This window comes from Anopheles merus, chromosome X, assembly GCF_017562075.2.
Source record: "Anopheles merus strain MAF chromosome X, AmerM5.1, whole genome shotgun sequence".
Classification (NCBI taxonomy): domain Eukaryota; kingdom Metazoa; phylum Arthropoda; class Insecta; order Diptera; family Culicidae; genus Anopheles; species Anopheles merus.
The window spans coordinates 14,527,403-14,555,125 of NC_054081.1; the positions used below are offsets into that span (position 1 = coordinate 14,527,403).

A 27,723-nucleotide genomic window follows, 5' to 3' on the forward strand; every position below is an offset into this window, starting at 1 on the left:
GAATCGATGAACGAAGATTAGATTAACGTAGGTCGTTCGTTCTTTAGGATGAATTGAATGAATCGTAAAGTTCTGGTACTTGAAGCACAACTCTAGTGTAATGTCAACGGTCATCGGGTTTTCAAAATTGCGCACACGAAACTCAATGTTGACCGTGTTAAAATATATATTTTTTTATTTTACCTATACACTTCCACGCTCTGTGTCTCTCCCTCGCTCTCACGCGCCCCATCCGCGATCGTAATGTTAAATTTAAATAAGCTAGTTATTTGCAATAATATCCATAACTCAGGTTCGTCGCCACCCGCCTCGAGACTGTCACCGACTGACCAACTTCTCTCTCCGGGAAGATCGAGGAAGCAAAAGGACGGGTGGACGGTGCCGTAAGTATTACAATAAAAGGTAAACGGGGGATTTTCGATACCCGGCTCGACGGTTAAGCGAACGAGAAAGGGAGGGGGAGGGTTGTTTAGGAAGCTAATTTAATCGCCCAAATCGTGCTGCCGCCTTAACTTAATTGTTCTTGTTTGTTTGTTTGCCTTTTTTGTTGCTGTTGTCCCTCCAAAAGCACAGCAGTGCGAAAAGTCATTTAAAACCGAAATTAAATCACAGACACATATAATGCACGCCCCGACCGCGCCTTAGATCGGTGCCCAGTGTTCCGCCGACCACACGAGCGCGTGCATGTGGTTGGAGCGGTCCCGCAGCAGCGCCTCCTTCAGCCGCTTGTCCTGGGCGGTCGGTGTGGTGGCGGCCAGACCGTGCCGCCCGGCACTGGCCGTGCTCGGCCCGACCGTCACATCCGTGTAGCGCTCGATCAGCGACCTGTAGCCGCGCCCGATCGTCACGATCAGCGGCGTGGTGCAGGCACCGCCCGACTCGTCCCCGGCCGTCACCGGCACGACCGGCACGATGCACCGCACGTCCTCCTCGTACGGCCGGAAGACGGTGGTCGGCCGGAGGCTGCCCCGCTCGACCACGATGATGCAGCCCCAGGTCGTGCCGACGTACAGCTCGTTGCCGAGCACGGCGAGCGCACTGATCTGACACTTGCCCGGGCTGAGCCGCTCGTCGATCGCGATGCTCTTGAGGCTTTCCGAGCACGGTACCAGCTTCGAGCAGTCGAGCTTGTTCTCCACCCGCTTGGTCGACGAGCGCCACTGGTAGAGGATGTAGCTCGGCGACAGGTAGGAGTAGACGTAGTCGTCGCCGGACGCGTACAGCAGCGCCACGCTGAGGCCCCGGACGGGCAGCGGCGCCGGGAAGTGGGTCAGATGGTGCTGCCCGGACACGTGCGAGTTGCGCAGCGAAAACACGCTGATCGCGTCGTCCCGCTCGCCGCACCACAGCTCGCACTCGTCCTCGGAGTGCCACAGGGCGGTGACGGAGCAGAGCCGCTCGCCCGATCCGAGCTCGGACAGCACGAAGCTACCCTCGGCCGACACGTACGTGCTCGGGATGAGCTGCGAGTCGAGCAGGAACAGGCGCCCATTCTCCAGCCCGGCCGCCACGCGATGGAACTTCTTCAGGTAGACGAGCGCCACCACCGGCGACGGGGCGGACGGTTCCAGCGCGTACGAGAACAGGTGCACGCAGTCGGCCGCGTTGAACGCGTAGATGTTGCCCTCGGCGTCGCCGATCCAGACGGCCGACTCGACCGCGCAGGCCGTCGTCAGCTTGATCGTCTTCAGCAGGTGTGGCGTGGTCGGCTGCGAACCGGACGCCTGCGTTGGTCCGTTGCCCGGTGTACCGCCCGCCTGTCCGCCGCTGCTCGTGCCGGTCGTGCCGGCACCACCACCACCAACACCACCCTTGACCTGCGGGCACAGGATGCGATGGTACTGCTGCCAGCCCTTCGCCGATCCGCCCAGGATGTCGATGCGCGAGTTGGAGCAGGGCAGCCACAGCTCGTACCCGGACACGACGCCCGTCTCCTCGCCATCCGCGCTCGCGATCATGCAGGCGATGCCGTCCATCACGCTGCCCCCGTGCGACAGCGAGATCACGTCCAGCAGGTGGGTAAACTCGGGCGCCGTCGCGATCGACACGATCTGGCTGGCGGAGGGCCGCACCTTCGGCTGCTGGTCCCAGCACAGCACCATCAGGTCGAGACAGTAGGACGGGAAGTGCGTCTCGCGGTGCGTCAGCACTGGCCGGCCGCCCTCGAGGATGCACTCCTTCACCGCCTCGTGGCCCTCGAACGGTTGCCGCAGCGAGATCAGCTCGTACAGGAACATGCCGAACGAGAAGCAGTCCACCTTCTCCGTGTACTCCTCCTCGCCGTTGTGGCGCATGATTTCCGGCGCCATGAAGCCCTCGGTGCCGCCGAACCCCTTCGAGCCGGACGGCAGCGTGATGCGGCTGATGCCGTAGTCCGCCACCTTGATGTGCACCGCATTCGACGGATGATCGTGACTGTGAGACGGAAAGAAGTGAGAAAAATCGTTTAATTTTTCGGTTATGTTTTTGTAAAGCCGCTTAAACAATTTACAGTGGTCGGCAAAATAAAAGGGCCTACTACTTACAATTTAAAAAAATCCCCATTTTTTTCTGTTTTCGTGAAAAATTAGTTTATTGCACTATTTTATTTTTTAAAACGTTATACCTTACCTGCTTCTCGTGCCAAATCAAACCATGACAAAAATGTTGCTTTGAGAAAAAATATCTTTTTTCCAAAATTGATCAAAATCACTAATAACAAAATAACTTAAATCATTATAGAGAATTGTTTTTAACACATATAACACCAAGTTAGACTCCAGACTTGTTTCAAAAATTTAGGAATGTTTTTTTCTGATTTTTTAAACTTTATATAGTGTTGCATCTGGTTCTTCTCTAGCGTAATTGAGAGAGCTTTAAATTCAAATGTATTAGTTTGTTACGCTAGTTGCATCCACTCCGGCGGTTACAAGCTCTCGATGGCACCAAAATTTACACTTCGTGCTGGACATTAAAGGTGTTTTATTCGATACGAGCTGATATTTTTAAATTATTGTTTGTGTTGGCATGTAAGCCCGTAGTAACAATTTTTAGTTTTCAAGCCCCGTATTTCGGTGCGGAGTCGGCATTCAAAACAAAGGTTTGTATACGAATTGCAAAGTAAAAGACAAAAAAACAAAACGAAACGAAATGCCTGAACACAAGCACATTGCACCGAACGGCTCCTGTTGACTCCGAACAACTCCGGGCGGAACTAGTGGTTCCGATTTTACCGTAGTCAGATACGGACTAACAACAGCTAATCCTAAGGAGAAACACCCCATGATGGCATCACATTGCACTTTTATTAACCGTTCGTTAAATGTAGCGTCCTTCAAGCTCCTCGCCCGATCTACAGCAAATCTAACAAAGCCAATTGGCTTAAATATATTAGATTGTTGGACAACTGATCTTTGGACATATGAATCGAAATTAGAACTGATGTTCAAATATATCTAGACGTGATCCAACAAAGGACGATGTATGAAGGATGCAATGTGATGACCAGTGGGCGATTTTCTTTAGGATGAGTGGGAAGCATGATATGCATCGACGGCATGATGAGAGTTATTACTTATATAAGCATCCTGCATGAAGTTATCTGTTTTATGTGGAAAATACGAAGTAAGAAAATAAATTAATGTTCCAACAAATGTTTGCAATCGAATAAAAAAAAACGTCTTCAATGGCCCCAACTATTCTTAATCTTAATCTGATCGAGCGATTTTTGATGCAAGTGTGGTGCAAATGGCGTGATTAAGAAAAAACAAAAATACTTGTTGGAAGAACAAATGCCAAATATTTACAGATAGAATCAAATAAAATTTGCCAAAGATCCTGAAATAGGCCTGGAATGCCAGAGGAATGCATATAAATTATTCGATCGATAATTATTCTAATAATAATTATTATTATTCTTATATTCGCTCAAAGATATACTTTCTTTAGAATTAAGTGGGCACTTTATTCTGTTTGAGTGATTTTGATTTTTGTCATGGTTTGATACTAATGTCACTGTCAATGTCACACAAAATTTGACTGAAACATAATCCATGTCAGCGTCACGTTCTTATGTGTGATAATCAGAGGCGATGCTCAAAACGATGGGTGTGGCCAATGCATGCTTTGTGACATTTTTGCGACCAACCCTTGATCAGTCACAATGTCATGACTTTTTTTTACTGTGATCAGTTCTGCAAAATGTCACTGTCATAGTCATGACAAATTTCGGCTGAAACAAATACATGTCAGCGTCACGAGCTCTACTATGATGATCAGAGATGAGACTCAAACAGTTGGTGCGACCATCACATGCTTGGTGATATGTTGTGTTACCAACTCTTGGTCAACCACTTGGTGATCATCCTGATAGTCATGGGAGATATCCGGACCGTGCTAGTGGTTCCAAGATACAAAATGAGCATGCTTTCTCGCTCTGTTTGATCCGACAGACAATCACACCAGACAGAGCGAGAAAGTATGATCATTTCGCTACTTGGGACCACACGCCAAGTATATTCCAAGAATGTCGTGATTATCACCAAGTTACCAAGTGAGTGATCAAGAGTTGGGTACTAAATAAAATGTCATCAAGCATGTGATTGGTCTGCCAACTGTTTGAGTCTCACCTCTGATCATCACAGTTGTGCACGTGAGCTGACTTGAACTTCGTTTCAGTCATGAGTGTTGGTGACTGAAAAAGTGGTATTTGGCAGCACTGTTCACAGCCAGAAAAAGTCATGATTATGCTTGCGCCGCCATAAAGCTCCACTTGTCAGTCAGAGTATCTCGGTTTACTCAAGTACTCGCATGTCGTGTTCGGTATGTCATGACGCACTTTCAATGAGTATCAGCAATGAGCATCAAGCTACGACGGATATGTTCATTGTTTTTGTTTGTTGAATATCTCGTGATGCTCTTGGCATTTTGCAGCACTTTGTACGGCACAGTCATAGGCATATAGCGAACTATGTTTCAAAAAGCAAAGCAGTACGATAACTTCCTTTTTTACGGAAAAAGGTTTTTAAAAAATGGTTAAATTGTAAGTAATGGGCACTTTATTGTGCCGACCACTCCAACGCAGACAGGCTGTACTTACGTGTGTGGTTCCGGGAACTCCCACACGAGGATGTTTTCCGCCTTCAGGTCGCGGTAGATGACGCGCCGCCGGTGCAGGTACTCCATCGCTTTGGCGGCCTGCAGCACCAGCGCCTGGAAGCAGTACGGGCCGATGCGGGCGCCGCTGCGCCGGAAGTGGCGTAGCACCGCGTCGAGCGCACCCTTCGGCGCGAGATCGAGCACGAGCGCGAGCGGCTGGGTGCAGACCCCGACCAGCGGCACGATGTGCGGGTGGCGCAGGGTGAGCAGCACCGCCAGCTCCTGCCGGGCGGTGCAGTACGCTTTGCAGGCGTGCTGGAGCGGATCGCGCTCCCACTTGCCGAGCGCCGCCTTGTACGCGATGATGGCGCTCTGGCGTGCCCGCGGTCCAGGCGCAACCGGCTGCAGCATCTTCATCGCCACGTTGATCGTTGGCCCGGGGCCAGTGCTGCCCCCGCCGCTCGTTGGGCCAGCACTCGGCGACGACAGGAGCGACGACAGCCGACCGGCAAGGGTGGTGGTAGTGGTGGTGCTGCTGCTGCTGCCGGCCAGCCGGGTCGCTTTGCACGTGGCCTTGAACACGAACCCGAACGCACCGCGCCCGAGCAGCGGACCGCGGTTGATGTCGCTCGACCGGATCAGATAGTGGTCGGGCAGGTCCATAAAGTTCTAAAAATAGACGAAGAAAACAAAGAAGTTCGTGACTAACTGCTCTGATTAGCTTTAGCCCCCGCCTCTCTCTCTTGTTACCACCTACCACGTCGGGCGTGATGCGGCTCAGCTCGATCTCGCCGTGCACCGGGCAGGCGACCGTCTTCCGATCGTACGCCGCCAGTATGCACTCCTCCACCATCCAGCTGTAGCTGGGCGAACCGTCCCCGGCCAGGGCCGCCAGCGTGTAGCACTCGATCGACGTTTCGCTCGAGCTGTCGGCCGTCTCCTGGCCGACGCCCGAGTCGCAGTCGGACCAGCCGAGCGAGTCCTGCGACTTCCGGCCGGCCAGCGCCGTGCAGTCGTGCAGTATGCCCGGCAGCTCGTTCAAGCCTCCTCCGCCGCCGCTCGTCTCGCCGTTGCCCGTTCCACCCCCGTCGGCCGTGCGCCGCTCGCCGATGCTTAACCGATGGTGCCGATGGACGCCACCGCCCCCGTTCGCCGCATACCGCTGGTTCAGCGCCGAGCAGGGCTTCACCTGCGACGGCAGGTTCGGCGCGTGCCGCTGCTCGCACTCCCGCAGGCACCGCGGGCAGGGGACGAGCCGCGTCACCAGGAACCGGCCCTCGGACGTGTGCACGAACCGCGTGCCGAGCGTCGGGTACCAGTCCTCCAGCAGCAGATCGATATGGTCGACGGTTAGGGCGAGCAGCTGCGTCAGGCACTGGACGTTCGGTTCGATCTCGTGCGCGGCCGGCGGCCGGGCTTCGTCGGGCGTCGCCGGCACCTGCACCCGCAGCGCGCTGCACGGGAAGTGTATCTCCAGGATCGAGCTGGCCGTCAGGTCGATGTCGCACCAGACGCCGTCCTGCTTCAGCTTGAACCGGTTCATCGGGTTCCGGTACGGGGAGGTCGGGCAGGTGACGGAGATTTCGCGCATCTTAAACACCACCGTGGACGGGCCGAAGTGTAGCGCGAGCCCGGTCTGCCATACCGCCCAGTGGGCGGCCAGGGCCGGCGTCTCCTCCAGCGCGGGCCACTGGTCGAGCAGGTCCTTGGGCAGGGGGTAGAGGCCACGGACCGCTTCCACCACCTGGTCGTCGGCCAGCACGCGCGTAATGAGCCGCGACCAGAAGCCGGACGGAAAGTAGGACATGAGCAGCAGCCGGGAGATGGACCGGTCCGGGTGGGGCACCATCTGCACGTCGCAGCCGGTGCCGGTCGCGGGTTGGCTGCCGTCCAGGGGCGTTGGTGTCGGTATCGGCGAGTGGTCCAGGCTGGCCGAACTGGCCAGCGTTTGCGAAGGCGCCTGATCGTACGAGGGCAGTGAGTGGCCGGTGTAGGCCAGCGGATTGCGGCGTGCCCGATTCACCCATCCTTTCGAACGTGTTGCAATCTATCACGCAAGGGAGAGAGATGAAGAGAGAGACAGAGAAAGAATGTTTATATTGGCCATGCTGTTTGAATATTTTTAAATTGCTTTAAATCAGGGATCGGCGATTTTAGCAAATTAACGAGATCCGCGGGTTGGGATAATGCATTTTTTGCACTTAAATTATTACATTTTAAAATATTAGCGAATAGTTTCTAAATAAAAACACATTCAGAAACAACAAAGTGATTGGTAGATGATTTCAAGCAATCAGATTGATGATATTGCTGTTTTTTATGTAATTACATCATCCAAGAAAGGTTCAAAATTGGTATTTCCTATAATTAAAACTACAGTGGAAACGCTTGTAACGAGTTTTATCTGTTCCAGTGACTCACTCGTTATGCGGGAGTCTCTTTCACGCTCTTTCCTATGGACAGGAATATCCATAGGAATAGGCGTTTGGATCCAATGATGCTACGTATTGATTGCTAAAAATCAATATTTACTTGAAAACGATCCATTCCTATGGAGATTCCCGGATTGATTTCGCTGCTGAAATTTCTTATTTAAATACAAGAACTGATTCTCATTCCGGAGCTAATTTCATTTCTGAAGTCAATCCCGATTTTGTTACCGACACAAATTGCGTTTCCCAGGTTGATTACGGTTCCGAAGTCAATTCTCATTCCGGAGCCAATTCCGATCACGGAATCGAGTTAACTCCGGAATTGGCTCCGATTCGAGCATCGGAATCGGCTCCGGCACTGATTCTGAACACCGAATCGGAAACGAGTAGGTCCGATTCCGAGCTCCCACAACTAATTTTAAAAAATCTCTGACAATCGTTCGAATCGTAAAACAACAATAAAATTCTTTTTTTAAACGTTTATTAAAGATGTCTCATTTTTAACATCAGAGCACCAGTTTTTACAAATCTATTCTGATTGATTGTTGTCACACTTTTTACCCTAAGACATTATCATTTTTCCTTTTTGATTGAAATTACTTGCATTTTGTATGATACAAATAAACTAAATTACTGGTAAAACCGTAAAATAAAACACTTTCCGTAGCTCTTATCTTGAGTCAGGATCGATTGAGTCAGGTAATGTGTAATGGTAAAAGAGATGTCACACATACGTGGCAAATCGATGTTTTTTTTAACACGCATTATCATACAAACAAAACATTGTGGACACTTTTTCTCTAACACTCGAATCACATAATTACCCTTAATAATTAGTTCGTCAAACGAATGAAACGTCATCGTAAAAGATGGTCAGTAATTTGTACAACAAAACCTTTCCGACCGCTGCGATAAGTGATATTGTTACCGATCAATTGCCAATCGAACCGACAATACCGGATGACTTTGTCATCCGATGCCACCAACAAGGGTGGGGGTATTCTAAGGATGGTGCAAAATCCTCAACGACCGAAAAACTATCGTCAAAAATGTACATTTAGTAACTATCACAACAGCATTTCTCTAATTTTCCTAATCGCTAAGGCAAATGGGATTTTCGCTACTAAGAATTGTTACTATTGCTAGGAGGAGATGTGCCTTATAATGGGGAAATTTTACCTCGAGTTCGGCGATCCATCCAACGTGAATTTTGAATGGAACACTCCGAATCGTCAAACTCTGAACTTAACTAAAGATTGACTTCTCATAGAAAATAGAATCTATGAAAATTTGGAGTTGATGTGCTAAGATGCTAAAATGCCTTATGTAAGACATGATCGGAGTGCTCTTTGAAGAACATACAGTGGTTTTCCTAATTATCTGATAAAGCTACCCTACTTTCTGAACTCTCTGTGGCATCTAGTGATGTATTGTTCGCATATTATGAGGTGTGATAGATTATAATATCGATCTTGTTTACACAATCACAGATTTCTATCTATAATTTCATCTCTAGATATCCATTATGACTACAATGTTCCTAGTCTTTCGCCATAAGCATCTCTATCGTGGCTAAAACTTAAAATAGTGCATCTTTACACCAAAACTCAGTTGTGAATAAGTACATGACACAACGCAAATTGAATTAAACACGCAAAATTGATCCCTCAAATTTGTATGGATAATCTTACTGGAATGTCACTTTGCTATTTTTTACCGATAGCATTAAATCAAATACCTGATTTGAACAGATCAGGATGATCAGTCTGAGTTAGAAACAGGTTTAAATGAAGAATCGTCATGTATCTTATAATTCCATTCCTTCACTTTCTGGCCAAGACGTGCTCAACTATGAGAGGTCCGGAAAGAGCGGGAGTGTTTGTTTTCGTGTGAAAGTCATTCAAGACGGCGTCATGTTGATAAAAAGGTATCCATTTTATAACTGAGACCTAAGCAACGTTTAATACGTATGTTAATACGTAAATATAATATCAACGAGTAATCCTATGTTTTTCCGATCTGGCTCAACTGCCTCAGATATTTGTGACATATTTGCGTGTTAATTTGATGAGGCATACCGCATACTAAACTACCGATGAAAATATTATCACCAACGCTTTAATTAATACTCCTAATGATGTCATCGACATTGATCTAACTATTCCTGAATATATCGCAAGAAGCCATACTAAATGAGCTAAAAGCAGTTAAGCCTAAAGCTAGTCCTGTCCCAGATGGGGGAGTTCCCTTTTATCTGGAAGAGCTCATGGATTGTTACCATATTAAAAAAAAGGCGCCAAGGAACAAGCAGCCAATTATAGGGATATAACACCACTCAACGCTGGTGCCAAAGTATTTGAGAAAGTAATCCAAACAAGTTTGCTGACGTCTTCATATTACTATATTAGCCCTCAACAACATGGTTTCGTTCCAAAGCGATCGATGATCACTAACCTTGTTGATTTTACATCACAATGTCTCCGTAACATGGATCGCAGGATGCAAACGGAGGATATGATTACTCGAGGTAATCAGTGGCTTGGCATGTTGTTTCGGGTAACAAAAGATGTCCAAGACTCAATCTGCATCAAAACATTAACTGCTCCAGCAGTTTTACGCACCCGCAGTTCTGCTTCGTTCCCGTCTGCTGCTTGCCCAGAACCGTAGTCGAACTGGATATGGCTCTAGAGTCCCTCTCAACTCCATGATTCGGGCATTTAATGAAGTTTGTCATATTTTCGATTTTGGAGTCTCGTTACAATCTCTTAAAAATCGCCTTCGAAACGGGCCATTTAGCTGATTTATCTTGTTTATCTAAACTTAATAACGAACTTAAGAACGACTTAAGAACTTTCACACGGATCACTATTATCCATTGAATGAATAACAAACAATAAACAAATAAACAAATCAAACATTTGAAACAGGTAATATTTTGCAAATGGAAGCGTACAGCATGGAACTAATGAGGCAAAACTGTTCTAAAATGTTCAAATTCAGCTACTAGTATAAAAATAGCTAACTCACCTTTACCGTGACCATCCGATCCGAGCTGCTATCCTCCTCAGTTGGCAGCAGGGACGGGATCAACAGTGTGCGGGCGTCCCACGACAGGGCAACTTCAAATTTATTCAACAGGCTCACGATGTAGCTGTAGGAAAGGAGAAGCATCGTCAGCATCACGCAATCACACACACACTCAGCCTTTCACCCTTCCCGCTTACCCTCGATTATTGTTGCTGCCCAGGCAGGAGCTCTTGAACACGTGCTGCAGATCGTCCATCTTCATCACACCGGTGCGCGCGAACGGGTTGATCTCGCGCACCGTCACCACGTGCGCGAGCATGTCGCACAGCCACTGCGGGTCGAGAAAGTACAGATCGCGCAGCGTCGCGTCATCGTAGTGCAGCAGCACGCCGTTGTCGTGCAGGAACATGGTCGCCTGGTTCAGCTCCGACCAGTCCCGGAAACCCTTCAGCCCGCGCAGCTGCATCTCGTGCGTGACCGTCTGGCGGTACCGGTCCGCGTCCAGCACCGGATCGGCACCGTGCTGCCGCAAGCTGGCGGCAATGTTCGCGACCACGTCCTCCAGCGCCAGGTAGCTGGCCGGGACGCGCTGGTACAGCAGCGGCTCCTTGCAGCCGGGCGGCCGCAGCGAGAACGCGGTATCGTAGATCAGCCCCGCCAGCAGCTTGATGTTGTGCCCGGTCCGGCAGCTCACCTCGATCGAGTCGAGCACGCGCGGCAGCCCAATCTTTTCCGCGTCCGACACCGCGATGAACCGGTCGCGTATGATCTGCTGCAGCTCTTCCGCCTTCTTCGCCGGCAGCGTCTCGCCGACCGCATCGTAGTGCGTGCCGACGATGATGACGGGCGAGTTCGGGGCGCGCGCCTGTATGTTGCCGAGCCACTGGAGCACCTCGGCCAGGCCGCGCCGCCCGTCGATGATGCGCCACAGCACCAGGTAGAGGCTGCGCTTGGACAGGAAGTACTGGTGCGTCGCGTAGTACTCCCGCTGCCCGCCAAAGTCCCACGTGCGGAACACGACCGGTCCGTGGTGCGACTGGCCCCGCACCTTCTTCTCGCACACCCAGTCGCCGATGTCGACGCCAACGGTCGACATGTTGATGCCGCGGGACGTCTTCTGGTTGATGTGCCGGTGGCCCATCCGCTTCGCCCAGTGGTCGACCGGCTTCTTCCCCCGGGCGGAGCCCTCCGCCCGCAGCTGCTCGAGCAGGCTGGTCTTGCCGATGCCCTGCACGCCGACCACCATCAGCTTCATGCGCGCGTACGGCCGCGCGTCCTCGTACACCGACTTCAGGTAGCCGACGATGTCCATCGTTTTGTACTTTTTGCTGTCGATCATCGAGCGCAGCGGGTCCTGGAGCGAGCAGCCGCGCGTGTTCAGGTTCCAGAGCCGCGACAGCAGCCCCATGTGCGGTGGCAGCTCGGTAATGTCCATGTTGCCGCTCAGGTTCAGCACGCTCAGGTTGGTCAGCTCGTGGATCGAGGCCGGTATCTCCTTCAGGCAGTTGTTGCTGATGTCCAGCATCGAGAGGTTGGGAAAGATGAGCCGCGACTTGGCCATCCCGATCAGGCTCCACTCCGCGTCGTCCGACTCGCCCAGCGTCGTCACGTCGTCGGTGGAGAGCTGGATGCGCGTGAGCGAGTTGTCGGCGAGCACGAGCGTGCGCAGCGACTCGAGCCGCAGGTGGCGCCGGTGGCAGCACACACTCTTCAGCACGGCCGTGCGCAGGGAGGTGATGCTGTTCGAGCTGGTGGACGATTTCACCACCGTCGTCATCTCCGTGCCGCCGTACGACGTGGTGGACGCGTTGGAGGAGGGCGTCGTGTCGCCGCCGCCCGACCCGCCGCGGCTGCCCGATTTGCCCCCACTACCACCACCAGTGCCCGCACCACCTCCACCTCCACCACCACCACCACCACTATCCGTGGGATGCTTCTTGCCCTCCTGCGGGTTGTAGCACATCAGGTGCGGATCGGACGCCGCAATGCGGGGCAGGCTGGGCCAGCAGCTGATCTCGTTGTGGCCCAGGTCGAGCTGCTTCAGCGACGCCGGATAGCTGGTGACGTGGCCCATCGACCGCAGGCTGTTGTAGGACATGTTGAGGCGCGTCAGATTGACCGCCAGGCAGGGCAGCGCCAGCGGGATGCTGGTGAACAGGTTGTTCGCCAAATTCAGGCTGCTCAGCTGCGACAGCGCACTGTCGTGGCGGGCGTCCGCCAGCCGCAGCTCCTGCTCGGTCACCTCGAGCGAGCGGGCCCAAATGTGGTGCCGCACCAGCTCCAGGTTCGTCACGTGGCGGTTCCGCGCCAGCGCCTCCGTACCATCGTCGAACGATGCGCTCGTGCCGGTGTACGGATGGAACATGGCGGCAGCCGCTGCACTGCTACCACAACCCCCACCACCACCACCACCACCTTCCACCGCGACCGTCACAGGGGAGGGCAGCTCCGGCCGGCCACCGTCCCCGCCCTGGCCCTGCCCGCCGCTCAGCAGCAGCTCGGGCAGCGGCAGCGACGGCAGATCCTTGAGAAAGTTGAACGCCACGTTCAGCTCCTTCAGCTTCGGCGCCTTCCACATCTCGAACGGCAGCTCCTGCAGCTTGTTGTTCGACACGTCCAGGATCGCGAGGTTCGGCAGCCGGAACAGGACGGCCGGCACGCACTCGAGCCGATTGTCCTGCAGGTACAGCTCCTCCAGCACCGGGCACTGGTAGTCGGCCGGTTTGGCCGAGCCGCGCCGCTTGCCCTGCCCGCCAGCGTCCTCGTCGGGCAGCGGCAGCCGCTCGATTTTGTTCTGCGCCGCGTTCAGGTAGCGCAGGCTGCCGAGCGCAAACAGCTCGGCCGGCAGCGTCGTGAGCGTATTGTGCGAGATGTCGATGCGCGTCAGGGCGGCCAGCGCCAGCTGGTGGCACTTCGGGTGCGCCCGCAGCTTCCGGTTGCACTGCAGCACCGCCTCGCTGACCCACGCCATGCGGATCAGCCCCAGCCGGCAGTTGTTGCTGTGCCAGTTGATCATGGTGGCGGTGCTCGGGAACAGCGAGCTGTACGTGAAGCTGCCGCCCAGCTTGCCGACGAACGCGAGCGGCGCCGTGCCGTACTCGGGCGCGGACGCTTCCTGCCCGGCGAGCGCCCGCTTGTTGATCTTGTAGTCCGGATCGGGATGGGCCTTGATCGCGAGCAGCCGGCAGATGATCGGTTCGTCGCCGTTCTGCACGGCGATGCCGAGCGCGACCGACTGGTCGTCCCGTGCGCCGTGCTTCAGCAGCAGCTCCACCATCGGCAGCGACTTTTGGCGCGTCGCCTCGGCCAGCGGCACGTTGGAAAAGCCATAGATCTCATCCGACGATCTGAAAGAGGAAAGGAGAAGTGAGAGGGATAAGGAGCTATGTTGTTACACTGTGCAAACAAACCCTCAATACTTTGCAACCCTTCTGCACGTCGTCGGTCGGTGAAACTCTAATATTTTTCAGGAATAACTTAGTTTCTGCGCTACATTTATGTATCTCTTCTCTCGTTATTTATGCCGTAGCCAACCAGAGTTGGGTTTCACGAATCTTTCGTTGAGATTCATTCATACGAATCTTCAGCGATGAGTGATACGCATCTCGAATCGAAACTCCAAAGATTTATGAATCTCCAAGCATTCATAAAAGGATTCATGTATCCTATAAGATTTATAAATCTCCAGGGATTCTGGAATCTTTAGAGATGTATAATTTTCAAAATATTGAATTTGTTCTGAGACAATTAACAACATGCCCGTCGTGGGTTCAAGCCTCGCATGGACCCTCTCCCCGTAGGAAAACAAACTATTAGGCTACGTCGTTATTGCCAAGAAGTCTTGAAAGCCTGTATAGGGTTGTATGCTAAGGTTGTTACGCCAAGAAGAAGAATAATAAGAAGCTCAAGCTCTGTGAATCTTTGAAGATTTAATAACCCCTCAAGATTCGTGAATGCCTAGAGATTCGTGAATCTTTCGAGATTATTGAATCTTTCTAGATTCATGAATCTTGCCATCCGAGATCCAGATTCATTCCAAAGATACACTCAGATTCATGAATCTGAATCAGATTTACCCAACACTGTTACCAACGGCATTGATCATTGCACAACCTTAGCGCCTTTAAATACGCAGCTTCTGCATACCGTAATTATAATCGGGTACGTTATCGTTCATATATTACGATAGAATGTAAGCAACAAGCTCTACTTGTGACCCATCCCTGCCATTTAAGGCAACATTTACATTTCCTCCAATCCCATAAAGTCCTTCTTTATCCCATTCATCTCGACAATCGCTCTCGTTCAGCACCTGCTGAGGCTAGTATTCTATTTGCTGATCATTTGTCTATTAGATGAGTTGTCTAGGTAGATGAGTTGTGTGCAAGGATACTGACTGCCAACCGGCCATTCCACAAGTCTGAAAAATCAGTTCACCTCAATGAACCTGTCACGACGGACTAAGCTGAGACTATATAGTACTTGTATAGTACCGATACACACATACTCGTCTGGGACATGTACACTGTTCAAATCTGACGAAACCCTCTTAGCCGCGTTCAAGAGGAAGATGCTCAGAAGGATCCTTGGCCCCGTATTATTATCGCAATTATCATGGGATCGCTCTGCTTTGTGGATGTGCAAAAGCATTTGTAATCGGTATTGCATCCTACATTATCCAATGCCAGCCGGTCTCATGGTACAGTCGTCAACTCGTACGACTTAACAACATGCCCGTCATGGGTTCAAGCCCCGAATAGACCGTGCCGCCATACGTAGGACTGACTATCCTGCTATGGGGGGAAATCAATAAGTCACTGAAAGCCAACCCCACAAGTGGGTTGGCAGGCCTTGACCGTCATCGGTTGTTGAGCCAAAGAAGAAGAAGAAGAAGAGACCGGTCTTGGATAAGTCCTAAGCAACATGGCTTTATGACTGGACGTTCCACAAGTACAAACCTTATGTCCTTTGTCTCATCTATATTTCAATGTGTTAATATTTGATATTTGTTTATTTAAATTAAACAGACCTTTTGTGACGCTCTCGAAGCGGCCACAAATATCAAATATACAGGCTTTCGAGGGTAAATTCATTACCACACAACCGGAAGGTCAAAAATCTAGCTACGAGAAGACGGTCCATTCTAGGTTTTAACCCATGACGGGCATGTTATTGAGTCGAACGAGTTGACGACTTTACCACGGAACCGCTGTCAACTCCCACAAGTTGATTGTTTCTTTAGAAAAGCGACGGCATATTGATCAGTATTGATCAGTTCCCGCCTTCACGACTCCTATTCCCCTACTTTAACCACTTTCTAAATGGCGCAATTTTTTAGGAATTCCTACTACAGGCGTCCCCCGAGTTACGAGCCCCTCGAGTTACGACGATTTGCAGATACGACGATTTTGATTTTGACAGTTAAAAGTTGTCATTGACAAGAAATAGATGTATTTTTTGAATTTCTGGGCTGATAATCGTTATACACACATTTCCAAAGATTCCACAATTACCCTATCTTGAATATCTATATTGTGTACGGCTTCTTAAATATAATCATTACATTATCGAACATTATTTTAAATAAAATACACGATATCATAAATTCCAACTCTTCAACTTCGGTTATAAACTTAATATTCATAGATATTCGACATACGACTTTTTCGACTTACGCCTTGCTTTGGGACATATTTTCGGTCCCAAATACAGTCGTATCTCGGGGGACACCTGTATTAAGGCCGGGGTACTCGCTAGTGTAATTTCGAGTTTCATTAGCGCTTCTGGCGGCGACTGGTGGAAGTATTTTTTTGGTCATCGAGGGAATGGTCGTGCCGGATCTCAAAATTAAGTATTATTCTCATCGTTTTTTGTCAGGAAAATGGCTGAAATGCATGCAGAACATATGCATCTACCTTTTACAAAACCTTTTTTTTCCCGTCCGAATTAAGTAAAAAACATGGAAAAATAACATATTTTCTGAAGCGGCTCCAAATTTTTTGGCAAAATGATTCAGTCAGCTGCCGCCAGATGTGCTAGTGCAAATCGAAATTACACTAGCGAGTACGGGCAATGTACCCCGACCTTTAAAGCTGTTGTTTTCGTTATTTTATAAGCATTGCTTTTAAAATTTGTTAAAATTTATTGGCGGTTAAATTAATTAAAGTAAAAAAATAATAAAATAAATAAATACCTACTTCGGATCGTTCTGGTCTTCCACGGCGCGCGCAATCACGTTCGGGTCGGCCCCGTTTTCCAGCAGTATCGTCACCACGTCTAGGAAGCCACCGCGAACCGCGGCGAGCAGGGCCGTCTCCCGGGCCGCCCCGCAAAGAATGTCCAGATCGAGCGGGCAGCGCATCTCGCCCTGCTGGCCCTCCTCCCCCTCCTCGGACGGATCGGAGCGGCCGCCGCTCAGGCTGAGCCGCGACATAATCGACTGTATGCCGAACGAAATCTTGCGGCTAGTGGGGCTGAGCGGGTTGCTACTACTACTACCACCACCACCGTGATCACGACCACCACTGCCGCCCATTTCCGCCTGCTCGTGGTCGGTGGTCGACGCCAGCGTATGCCGCACACACTTCACCCGCCATTTCAGCAACGTTTCGACGAGCTGCGGATTGCCGAGCAGGCAGCCCACGTACAGTGCGGTCTGGCCGGCCACGTCCTGCGCGTTCGGGTCGAACGGCAGCCGCCACTCGAGCTCCCCGTTCGGACTGCGGTACACACCGAGCAGCTCCTCCACGTACGGGTGCTTGATGAGCAGCTCCACCACCGCGCAGTGCCCATTGATGCAGGCGGCATGGAACGGGAGCCACCGTTCGACCGTTACCTGCTGCACCAGCTCGGGAAACCGGTCGAGCAGCAGGGCGGCCACCTGCGTATGCCCGTTGTGAACCGCCGTGTACAGGGGCGAGTATTTGGTGACCGCATGCGCCCGCCCATCTGCACCGGCTTCCAGCAGCAGCTGGACGATGCGCTCCGACCCAGCCTGTGCCGCACTGGCGAAGCGAAGGAGAGAGAGAGAAAGAGAAAAGAGAGTTAAAACAAGAGTTCGCACACGCCAGCACGGGTAACGGAGAGCAACATACATGAACAGGAGCGTGTTGGCACCGCCCGGTGCCATATTGACGATGATTTCCCGATCCGAACCGATGCTCTCCAGCAGCAGCTGGACGGCGGCTCCGTCCGTCGCCGTCACCGCCTCCCGCAGGGCCCGATGCTTCTGGCTGCGTATCTGTTCGCGCGTATCTAGCAGCGGGAGAGAGATTGAGAAGCATTTGTTTTATTACCCTTTTTCAAGCTACATTTCAACCGCGGGTTCGATCGGTGCTGAGCAGCAGCGATACCTAAGCTAAGGAAGCCAACGGAAGCCCAAAACCGCAAACATTAAACCAGCAGCTGGGAAGTTCCGTTCCGCAAAACCGCAAAGCTGGTATAACTTGTGTGTGTGGGGCTTTTTTTGTTGTTTTTTTTTTTTTTACACAAAGAAAACTGCTCTTTACAGAGGAAACGATATCATTTTACGGTCAACTGGACCCATCGATCGTAAAACTCGTCTTCGTGTCTTTTGCCTTTGTTGCTTTGCTTTGCCCGGTTAACGCCTTTAATGTATTTCGCTGCGAAGGCTCCGTTTCGTCAAGGAGACAACACGCAGCGCCCCTCCGCACAATAAAAAAAACCGTTCCAAATTTCTGGAGGTCAATAATTGTTGCAAATTCGCTCCAACAATGGTTTGAAAGGTGGTCGTTACCTTTCCAAAACGCCAGACGGCAATTAAAATGTAAAAAAAAAAATCGATTGCAACATTTGTATGCTCGCTGCCCGTGCGGAATTAAACATGCATGTGCACACTAGCGATGTGCTCTCTGGAGCGCACCCACAATTTCGATAAAACACCGACTATTGTTAGTCTGATTCCGACTCCGGCAAAATGGGAACCACCATTCGGAGTCGGAGTCGTCCGGATCGGAGTTGTTCGGAGTCGTCCAGCAATATCTAGAGATATCCAGAGTTGCCAGAAGTTGCCCGAAGCCGTCCGGAGTTGTCCGGAGTCGTCCAGAGTTGTCTGGAGTCGTCCAGAGTCTGTCTGGAGTTGTTCAGAGTCTGTCCGGAGTAGTTCAGAGTCGTCCGAAGTCGTCCAAAGTTGTCCGGATTCGTCCAGAGTTATCCGGAGACGTTGGGAGTCGTCCCTTTTCGGCACTTCGTATACAGGCCTTTGTTTGAAGACTCTGGACGAGTCCGACTCCGGGTGACTTTGAACAACTCCGACAGACTTATGACAGCTCGAGACGATTCCGGACGACTTCGGGCGACTCCGACTCCAAACAACTCCGGACGATTGTGGACGACTCCGACTCCGGATAACTCTGGGCGAATCTAGACGAGACCAGACAACTCCGGACAACTCCGTACGACTCCGTAACTACTCCGGACGTGTCCGAACAACTCCGAACAACTCCGGACAACTCCGACTCCAGACGATTTCGACTTCAGACGACACTGGATAATGTTGGACGGACCTATTTTCCGGAGTCGGTTCCAAAATTACCGGAGTCGATTCCGGATTTTAGCCAACTTTACCCATCACTAATGTCCACACGTGGAAACGGCAACGAAGAAAAACCCAATAAAAAAATCACACACACACACACACACACACACACACACACACACACACACACACACACACATACACTGGCGCCTGTTGAGTGGTGTAAGTACCCAGCGGCACGCAACTGCATTCACACGTGAGAGTCCACACGGGCACTAAAAATAAATCCACGCGGACTCTACCTCCCCCTGCTTGATCCTTTCACCTTTGCGCAACAATCAATATTGCAGAAAGGGTCACACTCACACACACACAGAAACAGAGAGCGTTTTGTTCAGTTACGCCCGTGGTTACCTGGTATTTTCCACGGTTCGATCACCTCGTCCACGAAGTAGTCGCACGCATCGAACGCCTGCTCGGCGCCCGGTTTGGGCACCTCGCCAAACTTCCAGGACATCTTTGGGGCGACCCTCCTTTGTCTTGCGTCACGAATCACACGCGCGGATCGCGCACGTCACACCAATGTCTACACACGCCGTGTCCGTGGGACATGGACCCACTACGCTACCATCATGGGCCACATCAGCTTCAGGACTGTCGCGTACTGTGCGCACCGTTTGTTCCTTTCGATCTTTTTTTCTTTTGCTAGCCGGCCCGGACGTCCCGTAGTGTGTTCCCGGTGCAAGCAGCAAAGTAAACCACACATCCAATCACGATCCCGCACCGGAGCGAAGTGGCAGGCGATGCCGATGCCTTTCCCGCCACGCTTTGCCACAGCAGTTGGCGGGTTTGAGCAAAAAAAAATAATAATAAACCAGACTGCAGCCACTCCGGCACAACACACGAGCCGACGAGCCCACGCCACCGACACCGATTGCCTTGCGTATCACGCGCGACCGCGTGGCGTGGTATTGGTACGGGGGGTTTCGTTTTTTGCCGTGCTGCGGTGACTATCATGCCATCGTGGTCCACCGGAAAGGGCCTTCGGGGGGGAGTTTTGTCTCGCGTTTTTGTTGTTGTTGTTGTTGTTGTAGCGAGCTTCCCCTGACTGTGTGTGTATGTCTGCAGACGGACCAGAAGAGAAAAAAAAAACGCTCCGTCGTGACGGGCTCCGTCTGTCACACGGAAAATTGTAAGCTTTCTATTGAGAACGAGCACGTGAGAGGAAGAGCCAACCACACGTGTAAATGCAAAAAAAAACTTCCTATTTTTTATAATTTTAAACCCTAAATTCAAAATTCTCATTAACTAACAGACACTTGCTCCTAAACTCCTAGCCCTAACTGCAAGTGTTTTCTAACAGACAATTGATTACAACATGCGATAGAGAGGGAGAGCGCGAACAAGATGTCTGCGGAAAAGGGCGAAAAAATCACGTTCCCGTTCGCAAGCGCCGAAGCAGTATCGTACGTTGGAAGCCCAACGTTGTTTGAAGCCGGCGTGCGCATGCCCGGGAAAAATTGGGTTGACAACGGGACGCCCTCCAACAACAACAACAACAAAAAAGGGTTCCCTTCCCCCACTTTCAACAACCCCATCCCAGTCTGGATCGGGCCGGGCCGTCATCCCTGCGGATGTAGTTGTGATCGAGCGACGTTTTGCGTATTTCTAGCACATTGTCCTTGCTGTCCTTATCTTTGCCCTTTCCCTCTCTCCCTCGCTCTCTCACTCTCTCTGTCTTGCACATAAATGAAGCAACCGTTTCGAAGGAGATGTCGTCGCCGTCCGCTTACACTACTGACCTACTCGAGCCCGCCTGCTCATTATCGCTTAGATTAAATTAATTAGCCTCCGCAGCGTGGCTTTTGTTTACACAATTTAACTCAATAAACCGCGGTTGTTTTCCCCCTTTTTTTTTTGTTTGCAAAAAGACAGATAGAGCGCAACCGATAAGACCGATGGTCCCCTTCCATGGCACCTAGCTACTCACCGGCCGCATCCTTCAGCAGCTGTACGCACGCCTCGTGCCCGCTCCGCTCCGCCAGGTCCAGGGCCGTCAGCCCGTTGCGATCTTTCGCGACGAAGGAGGCGCCGGCATCGAGCAGCACCCTGATGTTGCTCACGTGCCCATGCTCGGCACTGAAGTGGAGCGCAGTCTGGGAAAGCACAGGGAGCAACCGAAGGTTAGTACAGACCCCCCCCCCGGAAACGCCTGCTCGGACGCACTTCATGCCTTACCTTATTGTCACACCGGCAGCCGGCCGTCGCGTTGATGTTTGCCCCGGCGTGGATCAGCATCGGCAGGCAGCGGGAGTCGGCCGTGATGGCGGCGGCATGGATCGGCGCCCGGCCCCACGAATCGAGACAGTCGATCAGGTGCACCTCCTCCTGCAGCAGGTCCTCCAGCAGCTCCACGTTGTCCCACAGGGCCGCCTTTAAGATGCGAAGTTTGCGATTATGCAGCTTGCTCAGCACGCGCAGCTCGCGTATCTTGCGCTCGAACAGTCCCATCAGCATGCCGGCAGTATGTGCCCCGAGCGCCTGCTAGTGCGGCGGTCCGCTCATGCCGAGTGTCGCGCAGCTACTGTCTTGCAGCACTGGGCTCCTCCCACCCACCTTGCCCGCAGCGGGCCACGAGCTTGCAAATCGAGGCCGCGAATCCTGCGGGCCCAACAGGCCCAACGAAGGCTAATGACCTCCGGTGGCTGGGTGGGCTTTTTTTTCTTCTTTACAACATCCTCCGAGCTCCCTTCTCAGAACGGAACAACCAGCGCCAAATACAATTAGTAGCGCGGCGTACACGTTCTTCGCCGGCTTAATGAAACGATGCCGTACGAAGCCTTGTTGTTTGTCCATTTGGTTGGTTTTTATTTTTGCACGTCTCTCGCAGCTATTCGCCAAGCGCAAAACCGAACCGGACAGTACATTACGCTAACCGCAGCGAGCTGATGCGTCCACCCTTCCCGATCAGGTTACACCGGTGCGCCCGTATCAGCTTTCCCCGTCGCTGGGGTAAATCGCATTCAGCTAATCCACTGCCACCACCACCGGCACGGCGCGGCGGAAACGGCAGCGAAAACGTAAGCCGCAATAGATGCAGCCGGCGCGCGTTTGGCCCACCGTGTCCGGGAAGCCCACCGTGGGTCGGCGCAAACGGGGAATGGAACCGTTCGCTCCCGGCCCAGCTGAGCTGCCAGCGTATGGGTATGTAGGGCAGCACGGGCGGATCGATCGTATGGAATGTGGGGAATGTGGACGATTTGGAACTAATTTGAGGCACGGTACGGCCTAGTCGAAAATGCATTTTTTGGTAGCCATGGGCTATTATTTAACCTTAAAGTTACGACTAGCTAAAATCGGATATTACGTTTTTCTACCTTTTCTGGAGCTTTCTGGCTGCTTGTTTTTTTTTTTTTTGCGGCAAATAGATTTATTCTATTCTTGGAATAAAGTTTAAAATTGTGTTGCAAATAAAGTGCTTCGCTTCGGACAGCAAATTCGTGATTAGCATGGAAATGCGTCAAGTAATAGATTTTAGACGCATAAAATCTACATGTTTTGCTTTGTTTTTTGTAGATCATTTTTGTTTGACTCGATAATAGCTTTCAGCAATAGCAATCGTGATCGAGAACGATATTTTGCTAATTTCGAGGCTTAAATTTCAGTTTTAAGCAATAAAAAATTGCCTGTAAAAGTATCAGAGCCTTAAATTCATTACTTTAATTAGTCAAAAAATTAATTGATTGATTTACCTTAAAACCTGACAATTACTTTAAAAACATCTTTGTCTATGTTGCCAAGTCGTTTTTCGCGATTTGTTAAAAAAAAATAGTGAATGTATAAATTTTGCAAAATGCTATTTCACATCTTTGTATTTTTTTTTACATTTTTGACGATTTTTAAAGTGTTTTATAACTTTTTCAAAAGTTTTATGCGTTTTATAAGAGTAACTAGTAAATATAATTTTATAAAATACAAAAAAGCTATTTTGTACAGTTAACGATTGTTGTGAAAACACAAACCAAAATATGTAAAAGGATTTTTTTTAAATCCATGAGAACCTTATCAATTTCCCCTAGATCAAAATTCTAAAAATCATAATCAAAACAAAACCCAAAATAACGATTTTTAGCAGAATCCAAATGTTTGCTGTTCTTACGTATAGTTAAGAAATGTAATCCTAATCTAATATTTTTTCTTCCCACCTTCCATTTACCTTCCATATTCTCATAGACTACTACAAAGGCGATAAATCGTCAAAAATGTATTTCTCTAAAACCATCCAAAAATAGGTTATTTGTATTTTTGGACAATTTTTAAATGCATTAGTTTGCATTTAAAAAAAATCGAAGTGTGTTTTTAGTAATGGAACGATCCTAAATTTGTTTTTTTTTTGTAATAACAATAATTTCATACAATTCATACAATTTCAAAAACCATCTACAAAGATGTGAAATATTATTTTGTATATTTCCTCATTCACTGTTTTAATCCATCTACTCTGAATTTTCCGAAAATCTCGACAAACGACCATATCCATATAGTTATGGTAGGCGCTGTATAACGACCCCTTTAATATGATTTTGGTCATTATCGACTTAAAAGGGGGTCATTACACTCACTAAAATACGGTAATTTCTATTGGCCAACATAAAAAAATCTTCTACCCGGTCTAATCGAGTTTGGGAATGGAATTATACCTGAATACCCAATGTATGTATGTACAGATTTTGTAAATACGATAATCGATTGAAACACTGCGGACTTTGAGGCATTTTGAATACAATGAAGCTTTTGATTTGTTAGGTCTACCATTAGTCTACCCTTGCCATGGAATATAACATACCAAACACCTAAAGTTCGTCGAAAATTACGTTTCTAGGACATTGCGTGACTTCAAGAAACACACAATCGGTTGAGAATTGTTGCTCCGAGTGTATAGCGCAAATTCCCTACATTGTTTAAAGCCTCTCAACCAGTACTGCAAAATGTCATGAGTATCACGAGATACTCACCAATGAAAACAATGAACATATCCGTCGTAGCTTGATGCTCATTGCTGATACTCATTGAAAGTGCGTCATGACATGCGACTACTTGAGTAAACCGAGATACTCTGACTGACAAGTGGAGCTTAATGCCGGCGCAAGCATAATCATGACTTTTTCTGGCTGTGAACAGTGCTGCCAAATACCACTTTTTCAGTCACCAACGCTCATGACTGAAACGAAGTTCAAGTCAGCTCACGTGCACAACTGTGATGATCAGAGGTGAGACTCAAACAGTTGGCAGACCAATCACATGCTTGATGACATTTTATTTAGTACCCAACTCTTGATCACTCACTTGGTAACTTGGTGATAATCACGACATTCTTGGAATATACTTGGCGTGTGGTCCCAAGTAACGAAATGAGCATGCTTTCTCACTCTGTCTGGTGTGATTGTCTGTCGGGTCAAACAAAGCGAGAAAACATGCTCATTTTGTATCTTGGAACCACTAGCACGGACCGGATATCTCCCATGACTATCGGGATGATCACCAACTGGCTGACCAAGAGTTGGTAGCACAAAATGTCACCAAGCAAGTGATGGTCGCACTAGCTATTTGAGTCTCACCTCTGATCATCATAGTAGAGCTCGTGACGCTGACATGTATTTGTTTCAGCCGAAATTTGTCATGACTATGACAGTGACATTTTGCAGAACACAGCAAAAAAAAAGTCATGACATTGAGACTGATCAACGGTTGGTCAAACACCCTGAACACTGATCAAACACCAATCGTTTTGAGTATCACTAATGAGTACGTGACGCCTACATGGATTTTGTTTCAGTCAGATTGTTTTATGACATTGACAGTGACAAATTTACAGCACTGCTCTCAACGTAAAACTAGCTTAATGATAACCTGTGCACAACGTGTTCCAACACAATCTCTCACACATGCTATGCTCTAAATCAAACTGTCTTGCTGAAGGTGTCTTACAATGGATATCGTACGAGCAGCAGTCAAAATCGTGCAAGTAAGCAACAGAGCTTAATGTGGCTTAATAAACAAGGCTTTCACCGTTTTTTTTTTCTTCTCCACCTTATCTGTAATCATTGCTAGATGCCCGGTTCGCTCGGTTCATTTACATCGGGCGCGTGAAACAGTGCGCCCGCCGTCATGGCCACATCTTGCGCTTTCGCTTTGCAGATCGAACCCCACGGATGCATGAATTAGCAAAAGTCTAAAGACCTCTTTTAAGGCAATGAGAGAGAAAGAGAGCGAGAGCGGGAAGGAGAAACAAGAAAGGCACAAATAAAACCGTGCATGTGCATTAAACATCAAAAACACGGTTTGTTTTATGCTTTCGCTCAATCATTTCGTTACAGCCCTGACTGTGCTACTCGTTTTTTGTTTTTTTTTTTTCGTACCCCACCCCTTCCCCACCGAGCCAAACAACAGATGGCGAAGTAGTGTTGGGTTTCAGCAGTGACCGCAGCATAAGAACAGCCCTGCCAAGACAGGCAGCAGCTCACAATCGTCGCTGTTTTGCCCGTTCTGGGAGCTTCAGCGCCGGGCCATCGGAAGCCAAAAAACTGTAAAAAAAGAGAATATAATTAAGAACGGGTTTACAGATTGTTGCCCGGTTGGGGCTGGGAGACCATTGGCAACTTACCTTCAAAGACAAGTGGCCAGCTGCCTCTTGCGTCGTTCTTGTCTGTCGGGCGCTCGAAAAAAAAAATGCAACTCGCTCGGCCCTCAACACCTCCACGCGTCCACCAATGTCAAAGCGGCGAGGAGAAAGCGGCCCTGAGTGGCGGCGTAGGATGTCTCTGCTTCACCTGAATTGCCCGCCGCCCGCGTCTCTGTGGCGGTGGAGGATTTTGGATGGCTGGGAAGCTCATCGCTCGTACGGTGCGACGGTTTATTTCTCTCTCCCTATCCGAACCTCCATCGTCTCGCGCCTCGTCTTTCCAGTTGACGGCACTTGATTAGATTACATTACCGGGCCTGCTCGACATGTCGAAGGGGTTTAAAAAAAAAACCTCTCTCACACACGGACAGGAAGTTGCACCCCGTAACCCGCGCTGCCCGAGCAACATCCGGAATTGATTGATGACGGTTGATTGGCTCAGGCGTGCACGTTGCCCTGCGCGTTCGTCTCCCACCTACCCCCGTCCCGACTGACCGCGGTGTTTGATTGTAGGAAAATGCGTTACAATGCACGGGTGTGCGAGTGGATTGCGAGTGTGTGCGGGGGCGAGCGACCGCAACGGTGCTAAAAATATGCGGCCACTGCCAAAAACCACCCCTCGGCTCCGCTCAGGGTCAAGGTGGTGAGGCTATTTATGGGCCGCCACCGCCACCACCACCTTCACGCCTCTGTTTCATGTTTCATTCATCGGAGAAAGTGGCCGGTCGGTTCCGCGTGCGTTACGTGAAAGCGCAGCAGCGGCGCGAGAGCAGAGAGCGAGAGAAGAAAAAAAGCTCCACCATTTCCCTCCGCTGCAAATCGATACTTCCCTAAACCTGCCGGGGGAACTGATGGGACATGACGGCGCTTTTCACAAGGGTAGACACACACAGACACACTTTACCTGGTGCAGCAACCTGCCGGGAAACTCTTCACTTTCCGGTGACGGCGTTTGATCGGCCATTGCGCTTTATTTCGTTGTCCTGCTGCTGGGCGGAGCGGTTCACATCGGGGGGTGGAAAGGTGGTGGTAGTTTCGGTGGTTTCTTCAGCTGGCAAACCCACGCCTCACGAAAAGCGGACCGTCCAAACAACCCACAGCCGCTTTCTAGTTCACTGTGTCAAAGCCCCCGATGCGCTGGGGTCACTCGCTTTCGGGCACGTGCCGCACGGGCTCTTTCCACGGGTGGATTTCCACCGCGACCGTGTGCGTGTGTGTGTGTTCGCTTGCTTCGTCTCTTCCTGTGCCGTGCGCTGCTCGTATTGTGCTTTATTGAACGGTGACACCGCGCAGACGCATCGGTTGGACAGATCGAGGGCTGGATGGATGGTCGCCGATGGTGCGCCGAAGGGGCGAACTGGTGGCCCCACCACTCACACACCACACACAGACACGCAAACACACAAGAAGCCAGTCGATTGAATTGCGTCCGTTGCGCTTCACACGGCCGTCGGTGGCCGGATTCGAACCCGTGCCCGTGACCGCTCGCTACGTAATATCGCTGGCACGGCACAGCAACTGCATAAGACCGCACACAAAAAAACACACACAACTACACGCACAACAACACACTTACACGCACGAGTACGAGTAAATTTTCAACGCCCGGTTTTTCACCCACTCGCAAAAGTTTTCTTTAATGCCCGTTTTTTTTTTATTTGTACTTTAAATATTTTCACAATGCAGTGGGCGAGCGATTCATTCGCGGCGGATTTTCACTCCAGTCGCTAAAGTCGGTGCGAAGGAGGGTTCGTATTGTTTGCAATCAAAACTGCGAATAAAAGCGAACCAGCCACTGACACTGGCAGGAGCACAAACAATAAACAAACGGCAACTCGCGGCTGACAGCTGGCCAAAGTGCAGGGGATTTTGAGGTGTCAGTGGTGACAGCTCTTTTTTTTTTTTGGTTTGAACTGGCCGTTAAATGTTTGATTTTGTTGTTTTTTTTAGATTGAAATTGCAGCATTGATTGAGACTCGTTTCACTTTGATAAAAGCCACGATAAAAAT

At 50.2% G+C, this 27,723-nt stretch overlaps 1 protein-coding gene across 2 annotated transcripts; it reads right to left on the reverse strand.

Moving 5' to 3' along the window:
- Positions 1-148: 148 nt before the first annotated feature.
- LOC121602578 (leucine-rich repeat serine/threonine-protein kinase 1) lies at positions 149-27,514 on the reverse strand. Of its 2 annotated transcripts, XM_041931358.1 has the most exons (10): positions 26,619-27,514; positions 21,271-21,465; positions 21,023-21,188; positions 17,630-17,789; positions 16,733-17,539; positions 10,733-13,882; positions 10,536-10,659; positions 5,834-7,123; positions 5,078-5,745; positions 149-2,415 (listed from the first exon to the last, which is right to left on the reverse strand). In XM_041931358.1, the coding sequence occupies exons 1-10, from the start codon at positions 26,676-26,678 to the stop codon at positions 642-644; spliced, it is 8,394 nt and encodes a 2,797-aa protein (XP_041787292.1). In that variant the 5' UTR covers positions 26,679-27,514; the 3' UTR covers positions 149-641. The 2 variants fall into 2 exon arrangements, with proteins under 2 accessions (XP_041787292.1, XP_041787358.1); XM_041931424.1 differs by lacking the exons at positions 21,023-21,188; positions 21,271-21,465; positions 26,619-27,514 and adding an exon at positions 19,447-20,993.
- Positions 27,515-27,723: the final 209 nt, after the last annotated feature.